This window comes from Argiope bruennichi, chromosome 6, assembly GCF_947563725.1.
Source record: "Argiope bruennichi chromosome 6, qqArgBrue1.1, whole genome shotgun sequence".
In the NCBI taxonomy this organism is placed as follows: Eukaryota; Metazoa; Arthropoda; class Arachnida; order Araneae; family Araneidae; genus Argiope; species Argiope bruennichi.
The window spans coordinates 3,472,821-3,493,739 of NC_079156.1; the positions used below are offsets into that span (position 1 = coordinate 3,472,821).

A 20,919-nucleotide genomic window follows, 5' to 3' on the forward strand; every position below is an offset into this window, starting at 1 on the left:
TAGTTTTGAAAGACTGTTGTTAATTATTCATTTTTTTAATTAATTTACTTTTTAATTTTTTAATCCTAATTAATTTACTGCATGTAATTATTTTTAGTATGAAACTGATTTAAAAAAATTAAATTGCTGCAATATATATTTTTACATTTCGAAATATCAATAGATAAAATTTATTTGCAACAATCTTCAAATTCAATATACAGAGATTTGACTGTGTGTCATAACTTAATCAGTTACATCACAGTATGATATGCAAATTTTAACGGACTTAAAATATAGTTAAATAAAGAATTATAATGCTGTATATTTATTTTGTTAATGTATTGCCCTCTTGTATTCAGATGCAATAATTCTACTTTTTTTTATTTGCCTCATAACAGTACAAAATAATGATTTTTCTCCCTAAAGCAGTTCTGTAAGTCTATAATGTGACAATAAAAGAAGTGTATAACTTAGTGACTTCTTCATAGAGATTCATATGCTCAATGCATATATATGGAGAAACCACAAAAATCTCTTAACTTCAGCATAGATATTCTAATAATAGGATGTCTTTTATACCTACTAATTTATCATTTATCAAATGTTAAATAGGGACATAATTTAAACAAAGCAGAAATTTTTATCTTAAGGGGATTGTCATTTGTTTCCCGTATTTTTGAAGTTCTTGCCTATCATACTTGAATTTTATTGTAATTTTTACATTGATGGAAAATAGAATTAAAAAGTTTTCATTGCACATAGATCTCCGTTCTCTTCAGGCGTCCCCTTTGCCAACACTGAATGCCACGGGTCTTCACAGATCCGATTCCACAACTGAATTTCACCCTATTGGTGAAGACAAAGAAGTGGAATACTTTTTTGCGTCTGATGCAAGTGCCATTATTGAACATACAAATAGGGTAATTTTCTTGGAAGATGATGATGTAGCAGCTGTCAAAGATGGAAGTGAGTTAACATTTTTTTAATAATTTCATTTTTAATAATTCGTTAGATTTCGTTTGCTTGAGACTAATGACATGTATAAAAAATTTCAGCCGTGTAATGTGTTTGAAAAATATGTAAACAAATTATAGGTTCTTAAATAACTGTCTCTCTGCAGATTTGACTATTCATCGTTTGAAACGGGCTCTGGATGAGTCAATTGCTCGAGAAATAATCACTCTAAAAATGGCCATACAAGAAATAATGAAAGGTAAATGTGTGTTTTCTTCACATATTAAATTAATGCTGTTAGTGGATTCAGATTTTTTTTTTTTTTTCAATTTATTTAGAGGGGTTTTTCCCCTTCTCTTTTAGACCTTTTCTCCCTAATTATAAAATTTATTTTATGAAACATTTATCTATGTAATTTTGAATTAATAAAAAATGTAATATTCTAAATAAATCGTTATGCTATAGACAATAAATTAAAATATAACCTTATAAATGGTAGCATAATGGTATTCCCCTGAAATTACTGTACATATATTATATAAATGAATTTTAGATAATTGCAGATTTTAAAATCGCTTTTTTTCTTTCTAGTCCTATTGTTCTATTCTTATTGTTTTACATTTTTTTATATTGTGAGTATTAATTTTGCTTTTTGAGTTTTTTTTTTTTAGGTTATTGAAATAAATTTTATTAAAATAAACATTTTAATCGACCATATTTTTTTTTAAGTAATGAAGTTAATACTGTATATTTCTCCTCTTTTAAGGCAGTTATAGTTCATTCATGCAAAAAGAGATTTTTGAACAACCTGAATCTGTTTTCAATACGATGCGTGGTCGAGTAAACTTGGATAAAGAAACTGTTGTATTGGGTGGTATTAAAGACTACTTACCTGAAATCAAACGATGTCGAAGATTGCTTCTCATTGGTTGTGGTACAAGTTATCACAGTGCAATTGCAGTAAGTTCTATTCTTTAAAAAAGAATTGGCATTTTTTCCCAAATATTTAGAAAGTGAAAATAAACAACAACAAAAAAAAATTAGCCAAATGAACTTTTTTTTTGCAATGTATGTTCTGATATGTTATATGCTTGGTAAGATTTTATTTGTCTAACACATTTTAACAAATTTGTAATTTTGCTCTTTATTTCACCTATTTTAATACAATATTTGAACAAATTTTAATTCAATTTTATAAGAAAGAGATTTTAAATTTTGAGTTTAAAATATCATAATCTAAAATTGAATACAAATTATTCAAGCAAGAAGTATGAATGTTTAAAAAAGGAATGTGATTAAATTTTAGAATAGGTATTTTGAGATAATTTCATTTTTTAAAAATAATTTCCTGTATCTTATAGAAGCTGGCATCTGTGATGCAAATGTCGGATTGTGTAGCTAAAAATTCATGTGCATCGATGATTTTACTATCATGAACCTTTTAGGTTTTATTTTACTTTCAGATAATGTTTTAATCTAATGTAGAAGTTTTTAAAAGCATTGCAAATCTGTTTCTTAATATATCTAATAATAGGATAAACATTGCATGTTTAGTTTTCAAATATTTTATCATTTGAAATAATATTGCATTTTAGTGTAATTTTGTATTTTACTAAAATCTAACATTCATTTTGTATGAATTTTTTGTCACTATATGCATTTGAAATTAATATGCCCTAATGATAGCCAATTGTAACATAATAAATTATAAATGTTGTGGTTAATCCACTAGACCTAAGATTTTATGGAAATAAAAGTATGAATATGTATAAATGTTCATATGTATTATGTTTGGTCATAAATACATACAACGTACGACTATCAATGTAACTATTGAAGTTTCAAAGCATGAATTTATTTAATCTGAGTATTTTTAAGAATTACATTTGATAATTATTAACCTGAAATTATAAAGTAGCCATGCCAACATATTACAGTTAGATTAAATTAATAGAAATATACTATTCACTAAACATTATATTTTCAATTTAAAATATTTGACTCATCAAATATTTTACAGACTCGTCAAATTCTAGAAGAATTAACAGAACTCCCTGTTATGGTCGAACTTGCTAGTGATTTTTTGGATCGGAATACTCCTATATTTCGAGATGATGTATGCTTTTTTATATCTCAATCTGGTAAGGACTTCTTTTAATCATATTTTTATTAATTTTGTATTAACTTTAAGATATCAAAAAGAAAGCTCATTTTTTATTTAAAATAAAATAACAAGCCACTTAATTTTAGGTATTTTTAGAAATAACAGGATTGATTCAAACAAAAACAGGATCTTTTGTAGATTTCATTGCACAGGTCTTGAAACAAATTTATAGCAACAAAATAGTAGCTTATTGCATTTGATATTAAATGTATTGTGGAAATTGGAGTACTAAAGATTTAGGAAAATATTTAAATGATTGTTTATTTATTTATTTTTTGAAGTTAACATTTCTGCCATAAACATAATAATAAGGCAAGTAACACAATTGATTGTTTTATAAATTTATAAAATACATTTTCATTTCAAAATTAATGTAGAATTTGTGTTTCATTTTCTTACATATTTTTTAAAACAAATTTGTTTGTCATCATATTTCAGATTTTTTATCTCATTCAGATATAATTGATAAAATGTTTTAGGAAGTAAATCATTCTTGGTTGTTGCTGGATTTTAAGTACATTTTTATTTTCAATCATGAAAAATATCTTTAGGCATATGAATACTAAGTATTCAGGCTAATATAAATTTCAGAGCAGTAGTAAAGTTAAGATATAATACAAATAAATTTTTTTATATTAATATTATGATATTAGTTGCCTCAGGCAGACAGCTGATTCACAAGGGCTCTTAATTGTTTTTGTTTTTTTCAAATAAATCTTTTAGATATAAATTCATGTCAATAATTCCACCAAATTGTTTGATATTAAAGTCATTATTATTTTATTTTTGTCTTACATTAGTTCTGTTTATTGTGTACATGAACCTTTCTAATGGAGACCAGTCCCATAGCATCACAGGTCTATTAAACACATAAAAATCCTGTTTTTCTTCTAAATTTTGCGACATTGTAACTTCAGTTTTTCATGTGTCTTGTAAATTACACAGACTCGGATACTAAACAAAATCTTTCTTCCTTAGCTTTCAAAAATGGAAGAAAACTACATAGTTAAATATTTGATGAAATGTTGAAACGGCTATGAACTTCAGGACAACAATGTAATTTAATGTTAGAAATTAAGCAAAAAATTAATAATTTGTCAAAATTCAGCAAAGCTTTTCACAGTTATTAAATTGGTATCATTAAATTTTTGTTATTTAAAATATTGTAAAATTCTCTTTAATGCAGTTTTACTTTCAGAAGCTATCATGGGAAAACTGCTAAAATTCAGCTTATTTTTTAATTAAAATTTCAAATGTATTACTTCAATATTGCTCATTCCCACCCTTCACAGTATACATGTACCAAATTTTATGACTGTAGATCAAAAGGTCAGAACTCCGTTCAGAGGAAATATGTCTGACTGATTTCCAAATATAAATTAACCCTATAACTATAAAATGTGTGATGGATAAAATTTGATACATAGATGTGGCATCATAAGTATAGATACCCATAAAACAGGAACAAAATATGTCAATTTGACCATCTATCAGTGTTTACTTTCACAAGCATATAAAAAAATCCATTAATTCAAAAACACAATGACTTTAATTTATAAAATATATATTATTAAATTCATGGGATTTTATGACTAGCAATTCTATGCCAAATTCTGTTTAACTTGTCTCACTTTGAAGGGTGGGACCAGTTATTTAACTAGTTGGTAGGAAAATTGGACTCAAAACACAAATTCAAATGTTGAGTATTATTAACTACAAGTCAGGCATTAAACACCAAAACATTTGCCAACGATCACATGAAAGATTCAGCAAAATTGCTAAACTTAAGCCAAAAAATATTCCATTATCGTTCAACAGTGCCATACAAAGCATTTGTGACTTTACCCAAGTTTTAGTTTTGTGCTGAGAAAAATGGATAACACCTTTTTTAGAGAGTATACAAGAAAATTTTTAGGAGACCACACCTGCTAGTTAAATTTGTGAATTAAAACCAAGAAATGCTAAATAATTTTCGTTATTTTCATTTATTTCAAAATATTCAATTGGATTTTTCTATTAAGTTTTTAAAATAATTACATTTAGGTTTAAAACAAAAGTTTCTTTAAAAACAGTTTTTCTTTAAATATTGGAGGTGTTAAATGTTGAAAATAGCTCTTTATGTTTGAACTTCAGATGGTAAGAATTTTTCATAATTTAAATATTTCTAAACGCTGCTGTTCTTTTCTATTAAAAAAAATTTGGTCTAAAAAAAGAAATTTGATTATTGGATAATTAGAGGATTTAAAATATGGAATTGTTCTTCATCAATTTTATTGTCTGTTTTTACTAAGTCTTCATCTAGGAATGCTTTATTTTTTTCTTTTTTAAGGCTTCAAATAAAATTTATTAGATTGATAAATATGGCAAGATAGTGCAAGAGAAAATTTACTTTCCAATCTGGCCATGTCGAATCTTATCTGACTTTTATGTATACATTGACAAATACTACTCATTAAGGGACTCATCATAAACCTTCAAACTGTGGACTGAAAGTTTAATAGACATCCATATATTGGGTAAAATATTTAATTCAAATGCAAGAAGCTCTGAATTTCATCAATTTTTGTAAATGCATCTTGCTTTTTTAATTCAGTTTCGATATTTAATGTAGCGAGTGTGTTTGTTGAGATCCTTCTAAAATGTTTTGATCATAGTATGATTCTAGATCAGTGTCACTATTTTCAGAATGATGTGTCTATCTAAATTAATTGGAAATGTCACAAATTTGTATTGTTAATCTTATGAAAGTTGACTTAACTTTTGGGTAATGATAATTTGCATTATCATTTTTATTTTATTTATTTCTTGTCAAACCAAAAAGACATCCTTTATTTTACAAGAAGGCAATATGCCAAAAGCAGAAATAAATATTAAAATTTAAAATATATTTTAAAAAATTTCAATAAAAACTAAAATAGAAAATAAAACTAAACTAAAATAGAAAATGCCCGTTATTTAGAAAACAGATAGGTCTGCTTATGCATGTATGTACAAAGTTTTTTTTTTTTTTTTCTAATGTGCCTAATTGTATTTTCTAGTTATGCTTCTTTCAATTTGAAAATGGAAAATATTTTAAATAACTAGAAACAAAGTAAAATTTGTTTATTGAATAACTTTTGTTTCAGGTGAAACAGCAGATACATTAATAGCTCTCAGGTATTGCAAGCAACGTGGGGCACTTATTGTGGGTGTAACAAATACTGTTGGCAGTAGCATCTGTCGGGAAAGCCACTGTGGAATCCACATCAATGCTGGTCCTGAAATCGGAGTTGCAAGCACAAAGGTAATAAAGTTTGCTAAACTAGCTGCCTTTAAAACCAGCTTTATTCACCCAGATTATAACTTTTTAGCTGTTATTAATGTAGTGTTTTTTTTTTTTTTTCCATTTTACCTTATTATTTCGTAAGACTGATAAACGTTAATTGAATAATCCAAAAAAAGTTTAAATGTGTGCAAATTTAGAAATACAAATAAAAACATAAGTAAAATTCTAACTTTGGAATTAATGTATAAAAAGGGTTTTTTTTTTTTTTAAATCTTAGTTTTACATTGGCACAATCACATGGCTTAATGTTTTGATGGATGAGTTTAAATTTCATAAGATTAGAAATTGTAACAAATTGTGTAGTACATTTTTTAAAAAAATCATTAAAAATAAAGGAAACATAATACAGAAATGATGCTGATATTATTAAAAAAAATTTTTGAGTTTTAAAATAATACAAAAATTATTTTTGTGAGACAATAGTTTTTCAAGATGAGATCAACGATTTCCATAGGTAAGTCATAAATATTATCTACCTGGAAATGGTTAAGTCTATCTTCATGCCTGATTGGACTTTGTTTGATTATTATTATTATTACTATATTACATCTGCTTTCTTCTGATCCATTCAAATTTTTCATGATCTTATCCAGAGCATTTCTAATAATAATTTTTAACTTCTAATTACTGAATCGTTGAATTAACTGCTGCTATAATAACATTCAATTCAATAATCTGAAATGTTCATATAGTAATATGTTTAAAATTTGTCTGTCACCATTTAACAATATGTGATAAAAACAATTTTTGTACCATATATATTAGCATTTATATATATATATATATATATATAATATTTCAAAATGTAGTGAAACCTTATTTAACTAACTTAATTCATTCCCAAATCTCGTAATACTAAACGCTTATTAAGCACAATTTTCTCTATAGAATTCTGTATAAAATGAAACAATGCATTTCCTTCTGAAAGAAAAATACTCAAATGAATGCATGTAATTTACAATTTATAATTCTAGTTTTCTTTACTAGAAAATTGTCTACATATTTTTCACTTCACTTTAAAATTTGGCAAAAATGAGACACAGCCTTACTGCCCAATTAGGGTAGTGCTTCCAAACATATGATGTAATAATTTCTCATGCTTTCAGTATCTCCCTCATTTCACTGGAAGATTATTCTGCTGAGACTATTATTTCTCCTTCCCTTACAAATCTCACCCATGATTTTTTGCTGCGACACAGAATGCAATTCCATAATCTTTTTAATAATTTTTTCTTCCATTAGTTCATAGATGTCATTGCTACCCACCTCTAGCACTCGTAAAACCTTCTTGTGAATTATGGCTTCAGATACTTGCTCAAACCTCACAAAGTCACATTCGACAATCTTATTTGGCCTAAGTTTCTTCCACACAGAAATAAAAATTCATTAAAAAAAAACGCACAATTTAGACTGATACCCCATCCTGCAAATGACATCAGGATATCTTTTTGTCTTTTGATCTACAAAACATGGCTTGTTAAGAGAGCTTTTTTTGTTTGGCTGATTATATGAATAACTTGTTTTGGTAGATACTCATTTAGCAAGGTATGAGGGTAATCAAAATTATTTGCTTTTAGAATCTTTTTTTTTTTTTAACTTTTTCTTTTCTGGCTTTACAAAAACTGATTTTAAAAATAACTTGCCATATCACAATATTTTATAACTTATCACTATATTTTAGGAAAAAATGATGTGATAAGTAAATTTAACTAACTTAAGCATCCTTATTCCTCTTTGTCATGTTTGTTTGTTCTTCTTTGCCATATTTGCTTTCAAATTCAATATAGCTTTGTATTGGTCAAAAGTATTCAAGTACAGTGCTAATATTGAAAGAAGAATATTTTTTTTCTAGTTTGGAATAAACTACAATTGTAAATTTCATAAAGATCATTATTAATTACAATTGAATGGTTAGTTTAAAGACATTGTTGGAATTAAATTCCTTGTAATACTTCAGTTAATTTTATTATATAAGTGTGCATTATACAGTCATTTTTCAAAGTAAATTCTTTTTGTTTACTCTGATGTTCAAAATAATATATAGGATGGTTTCTAGGGGTAAAGTGAATTTCGAAAAAAAAAAAAAAAAAAAAAACTAACAATTTTTGAAGATTAAATAGAATTAAAAATTTCAATATTTACAATATTAGATTATTTACAGAAAGGGGATAAGGCAGTTTAAATAAAGATCATTTTTCACCTGTGAGGTAAGGATGCCAAACATGGTCAAGACCTATAGAGGGTTTTGCTTATTTATTTATTAAAAAAAACATAGCACATAAGTAGCGTCATACCACACACATTTATTCTCGGCGAAAAAATTGAGCGTTCTTCTCTCGGAAGCCTTTAAGGCAGAGGTTCCCGAACTTTTTTTTTCACATGGACCACTTTTAAAGTTTTGCTATTTTCAGTAGACCCCCTGCTGCTGCATTTCTACTGTAGCTCCTCTTGTAAATACCACATTCGCCTCTTTCGTTTCATCAAATGGGATTATGATCCATGGTGGTATTTCCATCGTCAGAATATCTTCAAATCTATTTTTGAAGTCATCATGCAGGGTATTTATATGTTGAGCGTATGTCTGAATATCCTCATCAAGACATTCTATCTCTGACAAGTGCGGAAACTGGGAGAATTCTCGCCGACTAAGATTTTGCTTTATTAATTTCAATTTACCAAGAAAAGCCGAAATTACACCCTTTGTTTTTATTAAATTAAGGCTGCCCCCTTGTAACTGCAAGTTAACGTCATTGAATTTTATGAACAAATCTGCCAAGTACGCAATGTCCGCTTTATATTTGATCAAATTTTCTTTTAAATCTGGTGCTTTAGTTTCCAGACACTCTATCACTGATTCGAAAAGTGAGTAAAATCTCGATAAGCATGCACCTTTCGACAACCAGCGTACTTCAGTATGTAAGAGCAGTCGTTGGAAATCTTCATCATTTTCATCGCACACTAGTGCAAATAAACGGGTATTCAAAGCATTGCTTCTTATTTTATTAACTGCGTTCATCACAAATTGAAGCGATTGGTGCAATCTGTCACTCAAATTTTTCGCTACAAGGTGTTGTCGGTGGATGACACAGTGAATTGCAATTAGTCCTGGTATTATTCTTTTAAGATGGCTTATAAACCCACGATATCGCCCGAACATGGCAGGAGCTCCATCTGCTGCCACCGAAATATTGTTTGTAAATGGAATAGATTTTTCTGTAAAAAAAATCACTCAGGACATTGAATATCGATTCGCCTTTAGTGTCTGATTTCAAAGTGTTTGCGAATAGCAGCTCTTCATTAATTTCTTCGTCCATAACAAATCGAACATATGCCAATAATAATGCTTCATTACCAGGCAAAGTAGACTCATCCAACTGAATAGAAAAATGAGTGGTTTGCAGATAATTACACAAGAAGCTTTCTACATCAGAGCTCATTTCATCAATACAATTTCGGCATTCGTATTTATACTAATATAGATTGCGAGCACAGCTCAAGTCGCATTTCATCCCTGCAGGTCTAAACAAGCATCCTGGACGAGCGAGCGCACGAGTGACACTTTGCAAGTCTCGACATGTGGTGTACACTTGTACTATTATCTATTGTTCTATTCAATTCTGTGTTTGAACTGAGTCTCGAATATTTTTGAGTACCTACCTAGTGAATGATGCTACCTGCCTACGTTGATAGGTAAATCCAAGCCAAAATTTTTGTTCTTTATTATGAAAACCAGAAAATTTTTCGTGAACCCCCACTTACAACTTGTGAACCCCTGTTTTCTTTTCACGTCTACGTGGACCCCCGTGTGGTCTCCTATGGACCCCTGGGGATCCACCTGGACCACTTTGGGAACCTATGCTTTAAGGCCTGTGATATCATGCGGAGGAACTCTCATTGAATGTTAAAATTCAAACATTGCTGAGTGAAACATATTTCAGTTATTGATTGGCTTCGCCATCTCTTACAATCAAAATTAACTAAACATCTTAATTATTGGTGATTCGAAGTGAGCAGTGGACTGTACTTTTGCTTGTACTTCTTTATTTACACTATATACACTCCTTTTGCGGTGAGTAGATCATATGATACATGGCTGATTGCGGTATTGCATTGCGGTTGGCTTTGTTAAGCCTTACAAACTGAAGTTGTACACAGCTTCTGCGGGAGCCGATGCGGGTCAACGTTCTAATGAACCCCTGAAAGACTCGACCGGAAGGGCGGGTAAAGGGGTTGCCGTAATTTTAACATTGCCAAATTTGGCGTTAAGTGACATTCGCGTGAACATACCGCCCGACCGTGCAATGTCTCTCAAAAGTACAAAGACGTTGCACATAATACATATAGAAATACAATAAATCTTAAATTGAAAGTTAAATTAACAAATGCAAAATTCAGTATGAAAGAATATATACATAAAGTTCAAATACACATTAAAATACAATGAAGACACTAAATACTACAGAATAACTAAATTCAAACTACTAGATATATAAGTATGCAAAGACAATACAATAAACAAAAAATAAATGAACATTTAGGTTTCAATTGGCAACATGGCTAATTTCGTAATTGGGCGTTTATAAGTCCCTTTGGCTGTTTTAACAAGGCACACTCGAATAATATTATCTTTACCATAAAAAACCTTAACAACACGTCCTAACAACCAAGAATTAAGAGGGACATTGTCGTCTTTGACTACTACCGTGGTACCGACACTAATGTTGTCCTTTTGAAAGTACCATTTTGACTTTTGCTGTAAATGATTAAGGTAATCTCTATGCCATCTAAACCAAATATATTGGGTTATTTTAGTTACCCTTTGCCAACGTTTCAAGGCATTATCACAAAAATCTGTTAAATTTGGTTCAACAATTGCGGAAATAGGTCTACCAACTAAAAAATGTGCGGGGGTTAAAGCTTGCAAGTCATTTGGATCTGAGGAAAGCGGTGTTAAAGGTCGAGAATTTAAAATTCCTTCTATATGATTTGCTACAGTTAGGAATTCTTCATAAGTCAATTTTAGGTTGCCTACTGCTCTTAAGAAATGAAATTTAAAGGACTTAACTCCTCCCTCCCAAATTCCACCGAAGTGCGCCGATAAGGGGGGAATGAAATTCCAATTAATTTTTTCTGATCTTAGATAATCTGCTAACACATTATCTGGATTACTAACTATCTTGTATAGTCTTTTCAACTCATTATTGGCACCTACAAAATTACGACCATTGTCTGTAAAAATAGTAGAAATTCTGCCTCTTCGTGACATAAATCTTTTTAGGGCAGCTATGAAAGAATCTGATGTTAAGTCTGAAACAATTTCAAAATGTACTGCTCTCGTTACAAAACATACAAAAATTGAGACATAAATTTTTTGAAGAGGTCCTTTTCTTTGAAACTTATTTTTAATAAAAAACGGACCACAGAAATCCACTCCAGTAATATTGAATGGTAACGAAGGATTACAACGTTCTGCGGGTAAATCACCCATTTTTTGAATAGACAGGTGAGGATTATATCGGGAACAAGTAATACAGTTATGAACAATACTGCGAGCTATATCTCTGCCCCCAATGGGCCAATACATCTGTCTAGCTAAATGAAGTAAAGTTTGGGCTCCAGTATGACAATTTTTAAGATGAATACTTTGCATAATTAATTTAGTAAGGATATGAGTTTTAGGTAAAATAATAGGAAATTTTACCTGAAATGGTGTGTCGGCATTTCTAAGTCTGCCTCCTACTCTAATTACATTAGAACCTTCTTCTAAAAAAGGGGATAAACTTTTTAATTTGCTAAAAGGGTTTACCTGTTTACCACTTGCTAAGTTTTTGATGTCATCAGCAAGAACATTTTGTTGTACAAGGGAAATTAATTTAAATTCTGCTTCCTCGATTTCCTTTGAGGAGAGTGAACCCTCATCTTCTTGTTTCTGCAGTTTCCTAGAAATCTGAGGAGAAAACTGAAAACACGTATTAATTTGTTATACTTATTACTAATTTTGAAAAAGTTAGTAAGGAAATCTGAATTTAAAGTCTCTAAGGAGTGAGTGGTATTGTCCTTGAATTCCAATAAAAATTGAGAATCTTGAGATGCATCAATCATTTGTTGGTCAGCACAGTTCACAGAAACAGGTAGTTCTTGAAGGAAAGTTGGTCCAATCCACCATAAATAGTTGTCAATCAGTTGTTCTGGAACTAGTCTTCTTGATATCACATCTGCGGGGTTTAAAGTGGAGGAAACATGCTGCCATTTGTTGTTCTGCGTCAGTTGTTGTATTTTTCCCACTCTATTTGCAACAAATGCCTTGAGACGATGTGGTGGTGTTTGAATCCAGGCTAGGGAAATAGTAGAATCTGTGTACATCACTGCGCTATCAATTTGTAGATGTAAAGCTTTTTCAACCTTGGCCTTTAGTTGAGCGGCGAGAAGACATCTACAAAGTTCCAATCTGGGAATGGAGACAGTCTTTAATGGGGAGACTCGAGATTTGCTGCATACAAGTCTAGATGTGACTATATCATTGGCACTGATGCACTGTAGATAAATAACTGCTCCATATGCGGCTTCACTGGCGTCTGAGAAACAATGAAGAATTAATTTTACAGGATTTTCATTTAAAATCCATCTTGGGATTTTTACCAGCTCAAGAGCCCTAAGGGATTGAACTAAATGACTCCACTCTTTACCAATGGCTGGAGGAAGAGGGTCGTCAAATGTAAGTTTTTGCAACCACAATTTTTGGAGAAAAATCTTCATTTTAGAGATAACTGGTCCCAGCAGACCCAAGGGGTCGTAGAGTCTGGCAATGACTGAGAGAACTGTTCGTTTCGTGAGCATAGATTCATTTTCATACTTGACTGTGAATATGAATAAATCCTCGAAAGGCTTCCAATGCATGCCAAGAGCCTTTGAGACCTGCTCATCTATGGGAAAAGTGTTTTCAGGATTAGAAGTTGGAAAACTATTTAAAAGTTCTTGTGAGGTTGAAGTCCACTTATGTAAGGACATTCCTGCTCTTGCGAACATTTTTATCAGCTGTTGTTGTAGAATTTGAGCAGTTTGGATATCCGGGGCGCCTGTAATCCCATCATCCATGTAAAGGTCGCGTAAAACCATTTCCGATGCTAACGGAAAGTCCGACGCTTCATCTAAAGCTAATTGTTTAATGGTGCGTATGGCAAGATGAGGTGCACATGAAGTGCCATATGTCACAGTTTTTAATCTAAATGTTACTTCTTGATGAGAGTTTTCATCAAACCATAAAATTCGTAAATAGTCTCTTTGATGTGGCACAACTAAAATCTGACGAAACATCTTTTGAATGTCAAATGTAAAGGCAAACTTGTGTGTCCTGAACCTTAATATTAATTCAAAAATGTCCTCAACAACATCACCTTTACACAATAAATCATTTAATGAAACTCCATTAGAGCTAGGGGAGCTAGCATTGAAGACTACTCTTAGAGGGGTGCTTGTAGATCCTTCCCGGTAGACTCCATGATGAGGTAAAAAATAATTAGTTTCTGGTAATTCATCTTCCATTACTCTTTCCATGTGACCAAGAGCTTCATATTCCTCAATGAATTCAGAATAGAGCTTTTTCATGTGCGGGTTTTTGTTTAACCTTTTAATTAAACTGTCTAGACGATTTCGCGCTATTTGTTTTGATTCACCTAACACAGGGGGATTCTCCTTTATTGGCATTTCCACAATATATCTACCTTCCTCATTGCGTTTGTATGTTTGCTTGAAATGTTTCTCACAATAAATTAAATCTTCACTTAAAGAAAATTGATTTTCATGTAATGTTTCGATTTGCCAAAATCGTTCCATTATTTTTTCTAAGTTATCATTCTCCGTAACAAGACCACATAATTTATGATTAAATTCTGACTCTCCTTCCTTTGCAGAGCTAGCAATAAATCCAAAACGCGAATTCAACCAAATCAGATTATCTGAAATATATTTCCCTGGCATTAATATATCAAAAAAAGAAAGAAGCTGAAAGTAATATATCAATTGCCCTTTGACCTTGCATAGGATCGGCCAAATTGAATCCATCCGGTAAGCTTTGTTTTTCTAATTTTTTATTTATTGAAGGAATGCATTCAGTAATTTTTGGAATGACGAGCAACTGAGCTATTGTGATGTATGATTCATCGCTATTTGAAATCTCTGCAAACACTTTTGAATGTAACTGACTTGTTTTTCCATTGATACCGGAAATCGGTATATTATTTTTATATTTTTTAAGTGCTAATTTATTTGCGACTTCTGTAGTGATAAATGAATTCTGAGACCCAGTGTCACAGATGCCTCGTAAAGGTATTTTCTGACCAGCAGCGTTTTTAATATAAACAATAATAGTAGGCAAAATAGATGCATTTGCATTTTTTGTTTTTCGTTGATCTTGCGAACAGAGAGAAGGAGATATTTATGTTTTAACTAAAGCTTTTGAGTTAGAGTCTGAAGTATTTTGATGATCACTAGATTTATTGGTTGAGGTTTTTTGCTGTTGTTTTTTATTTCTTATAGAAGAATCAACGTGAAGAAGGCTATTAAGAATCCGATAAACAATTAGTACAATGCGTATTTTTGATCATATTCAATCTAGACACAGGATTTAATTTTAAAAATGCTTCACATTTAAATAAAGGGTGTAAAGGCTTATTAAATGTGATACACGCTTTCTTTGAATCATTTCCTACAAAAAATGAATGTGATTTTTTATATGATTCTTGTTGCGGTTTTGATTTTGCGGTAATACTTCCTTGAATGTTTTCAAGGACAAGACACCTTTTCTCTAAAAATTCAATGAATTCGCACCATGTAGGTAAATTAGATGATACCAAAGAAAGTTCAAATTGTCTTCTTGATTCTCTATCTAGTTTTTTCATCAAAATATTAATCAATAATGCTTCAGAAAAAGAGTTTAGTTCTAAACCCATAATTTTAAGAGCTCGAACATGTTTAATACAATTGTCCAAAAAAGCTCGTAAACCCTTTGCCGAATCGGATGCATGGATTTCTAAAGCTAAAATGTCATTGAAATGACTTTGAACGCATAAGCGTTTATTATCAAAACGTTCTTTCAGAGTATTTTTCAAACTGGCATAGGTAAGGTGACCATTTTTTTTTTTAACCTGAAACCAGGACAACATGAATTTTGACCAGCCACGCCCAAATTTTATAAATTTTTATCAAAAATTCACCCAACGGCCAACCTATATACCTAAGTAAATAAAAAACTTTTAGATATCAAAAAATGTTGCGTTTATTTAAACACAAGAAATGTGAAAACTAAAATATGATTTTACAATATAAAAATAAAACATAACATGATAAGCCATACCTAATATAATAACATAATAAAACATAAGGAGTTATTTAATTTAGTTTGTTTTTTTTATATTTTTCTGAGGAGTGAATTGCGTTTTACAAATTTTTGTTTTCCTGTATATTTTCATAGAATTCCATACAGGTTGCATTTAAATTATTTTTGACAATCAACAATGATTTCAAAGTTTCCACTTGCAATTGGGTTTTCTCGCTAGTCCAGATGTTGTTTAATAAAGAAAAAACCCGTTCAGTCGGTGCATTAGTTCCTGGCATACAGAGGCAATACTCTACCAATTTGCCAATATTATTGGACACATCATTTTCTTTAAAGGCTTTAAAAATTTCAATCCACCTATCTGATACCAAAACACAATTTTGTTTCCAATGCCCAAGTTTCTCATCTGTGGTGTAGCGCTGAATGAAACAGATTTCATCAAAGAGCTCATCTACAATTAAATTTATTTCCGGATAATGTTGAATTAAATAGTCACTGCATACTTGAACCATTTGATGCATAGGTTTCATGTTTAATGTAATCCAATTAAATTCTCGATTCCCTCAAAATGGTCTTCCCATTCTTCCAGATACTAAGCCGTCTTCTAGACTTTTTAAATTTTGTCGAACTTGCAGGGGCAGAAACACACTTGCTATCCTGTCAGCAATTTTGGTTTTAAGGTCCTTATAAATGATATTTGTTTCCAACATAGAAATATCCTGTCCTTCTATCTTTAAAACCGTGTTATGAAACATTGACGACACATTATGGAGAAAGAAAAGCCAAGATTCGGTTTCAGGATTCTCAAAATAATTTTTAATAATTGTCGGAGTTTTTTCATTAGACGCAAAATACGATTTTAATGCAGGAAATATTTCCAACACGCGCTCAATAGCTGGTCGTAACGCTAACCACCGCGTAGCACTGTAACCCAAAAGTTTTTAATATTCTAAGTCTACAAAATTCTTTTAATACACTGACGCTCTCAGTATAAATGTAAAAGTAAGAGTAAGTCTTGGTAATTAAAGTTTGTATATCAATTGGAAGGCAGTCCACCGCGGTTTGTATAGAATTGTTTAAAATATGCGCTGAGCAACCAATTCCCACAAGCTCCCGTCCGTCCAAAGTAGCTTTTAGCTTGGTAAAAATATTATTTTTCCCGGCTCTTCGCATGCCTCCAAAGTTAATGTTGGTGTTATCGGCACAAAACTCTAATATCTTGCTTTCTAAATTATGTTTTTTTAAGACCTCTACAATATATTCGGTAACTATGTCAGACGTTTCTCCTGGCAAATCCTTTACTTCAATAATTTTTACCTGTATTCCATTCTTGTATGAAAAATATCTGACAAGTAAAAGAATAAGTTTAATTTCTTTGTGATTTGAGGCGTCTGAATACACTGATATAAAACTTACGTTTCTCAAATCTTCATCCAATATTTGATTTGCATAAGGGACAAGTACATCGGTGATTATAGCTTCGCATTTGGTCCTAGAGCATCTGAATTTAGCATCGAAATATGTCTTAATAAGTTTACAGGTACAGTCCATTGATCGAAAAGATTGATTATGCATAACTGTTCTGTATGCCCACAAACCTTCAGCTGCAGCTATTTTCTTCTCGGCAGTTTCAAATTCTTTTTTCTTAAAATATGATGTCATACTCGAACTTACAATTGCTGCTGACACTGCTCGTTTGTGTTTAACTGTTTTTATGTGGTTTCCAATGTCGCTTTTCCCACTATTTGCAATAGAAAACGTACTTCTACATTTTTCACAATATACTTCACTAGGATCAATATTATTACTTTAATAAATGTATATTTTAATTTTAAATCATCATTAAATACGCACTTTCGTCGTTTTACCGCCATGATAATAATAAGGTAGGTACATCACAGTAGTTAGTATATCAGACCACCACTGGATTGTATGACGTCGTGGCGGTCCTACTCATGCGACACCTGACGATATCACATGGAATTATCAGGGTTGCCAGTTCTAATTTTATTATTTTTATTTTATTACTTTTTTTGTTTTAATGTTTTCTAATCTAAAACCAGTACTTTTCGTGTACTGATTTTGTTTAATGACTAACCAGGACTTATGCCCCGAAAACCAGTACTGTACTGGTAAAATCAGTACGAATGGTCACCTTAGGCATAGGTCTCTTCTATTGTCACTATTTCTGCGGCTGCACCACTAAGAGTTGATTTTAAATAATATAATTTTTGATTTTCAATTAATTTATCATTATTGTCAATGATATTTTCAAATTGAATTTTAAAATTCTGCCAGTCTTGGTAATGACCAGAAAACTTAGGCAGCGGAATTTCAGGCAGTCTGAAACTAATGCTTTCTGTTTTGCTTGATGCTTCATTAGAATGAGAATTACAGTTCGAAGCAGATAAAAGTTCCTTATTAGAGTAAGCTCTCTTTCTATTAAGAGATGTGATTTTTGCTCTTTGATCATCAGCCATGATTATTTTTACTAGTAATTCCTCCGGTTGCACGGACCATAAATATGGTGATTCGAAGTGAGCAGTGGACTGTACTTTTGCTTGTACTTCTTTATTTACACTATATACACTCCTTTTGCGGTGAGTAGATCATATGATACATGGCTGATTGCGGTATTGCATTGCGGTTGGCTTTGTTAAGCCTTACAAACTGAAGTTGTACACAGCTTCTGCGGGAGCCGATGCGGGTCAACGTTCTAATGAACCCCTGAAAGACTCGACCGGAAGGGCGGGTAAAAAGGTTGCCGTAATTTTAACATTGCCAAATTTGGCGTTAAGTGACATTCGCGTGAACAATTATTATTCCTTAATTGAAACAAGTTTACAGTTCTTAATATTACTTATATAAGAAATAATGAAAAATATAAGCATTATGAAAATTCCAGTTAAAAACTTTGGTGCGTGGTTTAACACGCATTGCCAAATTTACTTTAAATTAAAGTATTAAAACATTTTTACTTAATGAAAACTGCCAGCCATGTAAATAACAAAAATAAATTTTAATTACAAATTAAGTTAACAAATATAGAATATGATACATTGGCCGTAATTCCATCGACCAGCAGGAGACAGACGTTCTAAGCCAGCTGGCGAAGGCAGGAAGTGAGTCACTCGTATCCGTTGGAGAGCAAAGTTCATCTCCAAAGGTATGATTGATGCTTATCGCCAGTTGGCGAAACAAACAGTCATTTATCGCCTGTTTGGCCGCTGCAAAACTATTTTTGAAACAATCTAAAAAAAATAAAAAAAAATTACTTCTGAATCAAACTAAAAAAGCACAGTTGTATTTAGAGAGCGCTAATGCTGCTACTACTAAAAACACAGATGAACATAACCAACTTAGTAAATATAAAAAGGAATAAAAATAGAATCAAAAGTACAATCAAAAACAAAAAAAAAAAAAAAATTCATCCTGAAGACCTTTTTAAGGGTCACCCTCAGGCAGGGATTCAAAACAAGGGATTTTTTTTCTTTGAAGGATCTGACTTTTTGTTCAGCAATATTGACCCCTCGTGACCCGAAAATCCCCTGAAATTGAGGCATTAGAGATAAACCATTTTTTCAGAAATAAAACAACAAATTACAATCTCCAATTTAAGCGAAAATTATAATAACGTAATATAAACTATAAAAGAACACTCACAATCAATTATTAAAACAAAAAGGAAAGAACATACCAGTAGCAGTTAAAACATCTACCAAACAAAGTGTCCCATCATGTTCTTTCTTGTTTCCCACATCTTATTCTGTTCCTGCTTAGAAATGCTTCCATTTCATTCAAAGTAATTAAAAATTGGAAGGTCTCAGCACCATCTATTAGTTAATATGTAATGGAAAGTCTATTTTTATTTGTGTCAGAAGATTAGAAACGAACCATCATTTATTAAAATTTCAATATTGTAGTAGTTTCGAAGAAATTCATTAGTAGTTAAATTTTTAATGAGATTTTTTGCTGCTTCAATATAGGAAATTTTGTTATTAGAAACTCTTTTAATCCTGTTAAATTGTGAGAAAATTAAATTTTTGAAAATTTTGGAGTTTAGATTAGAATGGTAATTACAAAGTTTCGTTATTTTAAAGTTGAATTCATCCCTTTTATCGTAGATACCAAGTAATGTTTTACTATTAGAAATTTCGATTTTTAAATCCAGATAGGTAGCTTCAAATTGATTTTTATTTGTTTCAGTTAGAATTAAATTTTTTGGATAACAATTAGTAACAATATTAGTATTATATAAGTTTACCAAAAGTAGTTGTTAGTTGTACGTGTTCTTTTATAGTTATGTTATTGTAATTTTCGCTTAAATTGGAGATTGTAATTTGTTGATTTATTTCTGTAAAAAATGGTTTATCTCTAAGGCCTCAATTTCGGAGGATTTTCGGGTCACGAGGGGTCAATACTGTTGGACAAAAAGTCAAACCCCCTCACAGAAAAAATCCCTTGTTTTTTAATCCCTGCCTGAGGGTGACCCTTGAGAAAATCTTCAGGATGGATTATTATTATTATTATTTTGATTGTATTTTTTATTCCTTTTTACATTTACTATGTTGGTCATATATATATATTCTATATTTTCTATATAAATGTTATTTTTTTCATATTAATAGCGTTTTTTAATAGGAGTACAAGTTGTTATATTTATTTGGTAATGTCATGCCAAAAGAAATATTTATATATATTTACAGGCATATACCAGCCAGTTTCTTTCACTTGTGATGTTTGCCTTGGTGATGTCAGATGACCGAATATCTATGCAGCCTAGGCGCAGCGAGATCATCCGAGGGTTAAAAGTTCTTCCTGAACAAATTAAAGAAGTTTTGAGCCTTGATAATGAGGTCTTAGAACTATCTAAAGAACTTTACCAGAAGAAGTCTGTTTTAGTCATGGGAAGGGGTTATAATTATGCCACTTGCATGGAAGGAGCACTAGTAGGTTTCTCTTCTAAGTTTCAAAGACTTCTAATAAGTCTTTCTTTTAAGTACAACTAGCAAAATACATCCATTTTAATACTATTTGATATGATTGTTTTATTTTTACCTTTTTTTTTTTAATTTCTATTTTGTTAACTCTAAAATTTAAATTAGATTTTTTAGGCTAATTAATATTAAGTTATTTATTGTTTTATGAATACAACTTTAT

At 30.8% G+C, this 20,919-nt stretch overlaps 1 protein-coding gene across 4 annotated transcripts in view; it reads left to right on the plus strand.

Annotated features, from left to right (window-relative positions):
• LOC129971187 (glutamine--fructose-6-phosphate aminotransferase [isomerizing] 2-like) overlaps window positions 1–20,919 on the plus strand; it is a 64,356-nt gene that overhangs the window by 14,916 nt on the left and 28,521 nt on the right. For all 4 annotated transcript variants that reach the window (XM_056084735.1, XM_056084737.1, XM_056084736.1 and 1 more), the window contains 6 exons: window positions 745–948; window positions 1,103–1,195; window positions 1,703–1,896; window positions 2,957–3,077; window positions 6,226–6,383; window positions 20,466–20,708. In XM_056084735.1, the coding sequence (XP_055940710.1) occupies window positions 745–948; window positions 1,103–1,195; window positions 1,703–1,896; window positions 2,957–3,077; window positions 6,226–6,383; window positions 20,466–20,708 (1,013 nt within the window). The remainder of the gene's footprint in view (window positions 1–744; window positions 949–1,102; window positions 1,196–1,702; window positions 1,897–2,956; window positions 3,078–6,225; window positions 6,384–20,465; window positions 20,709–20,919) is intronic.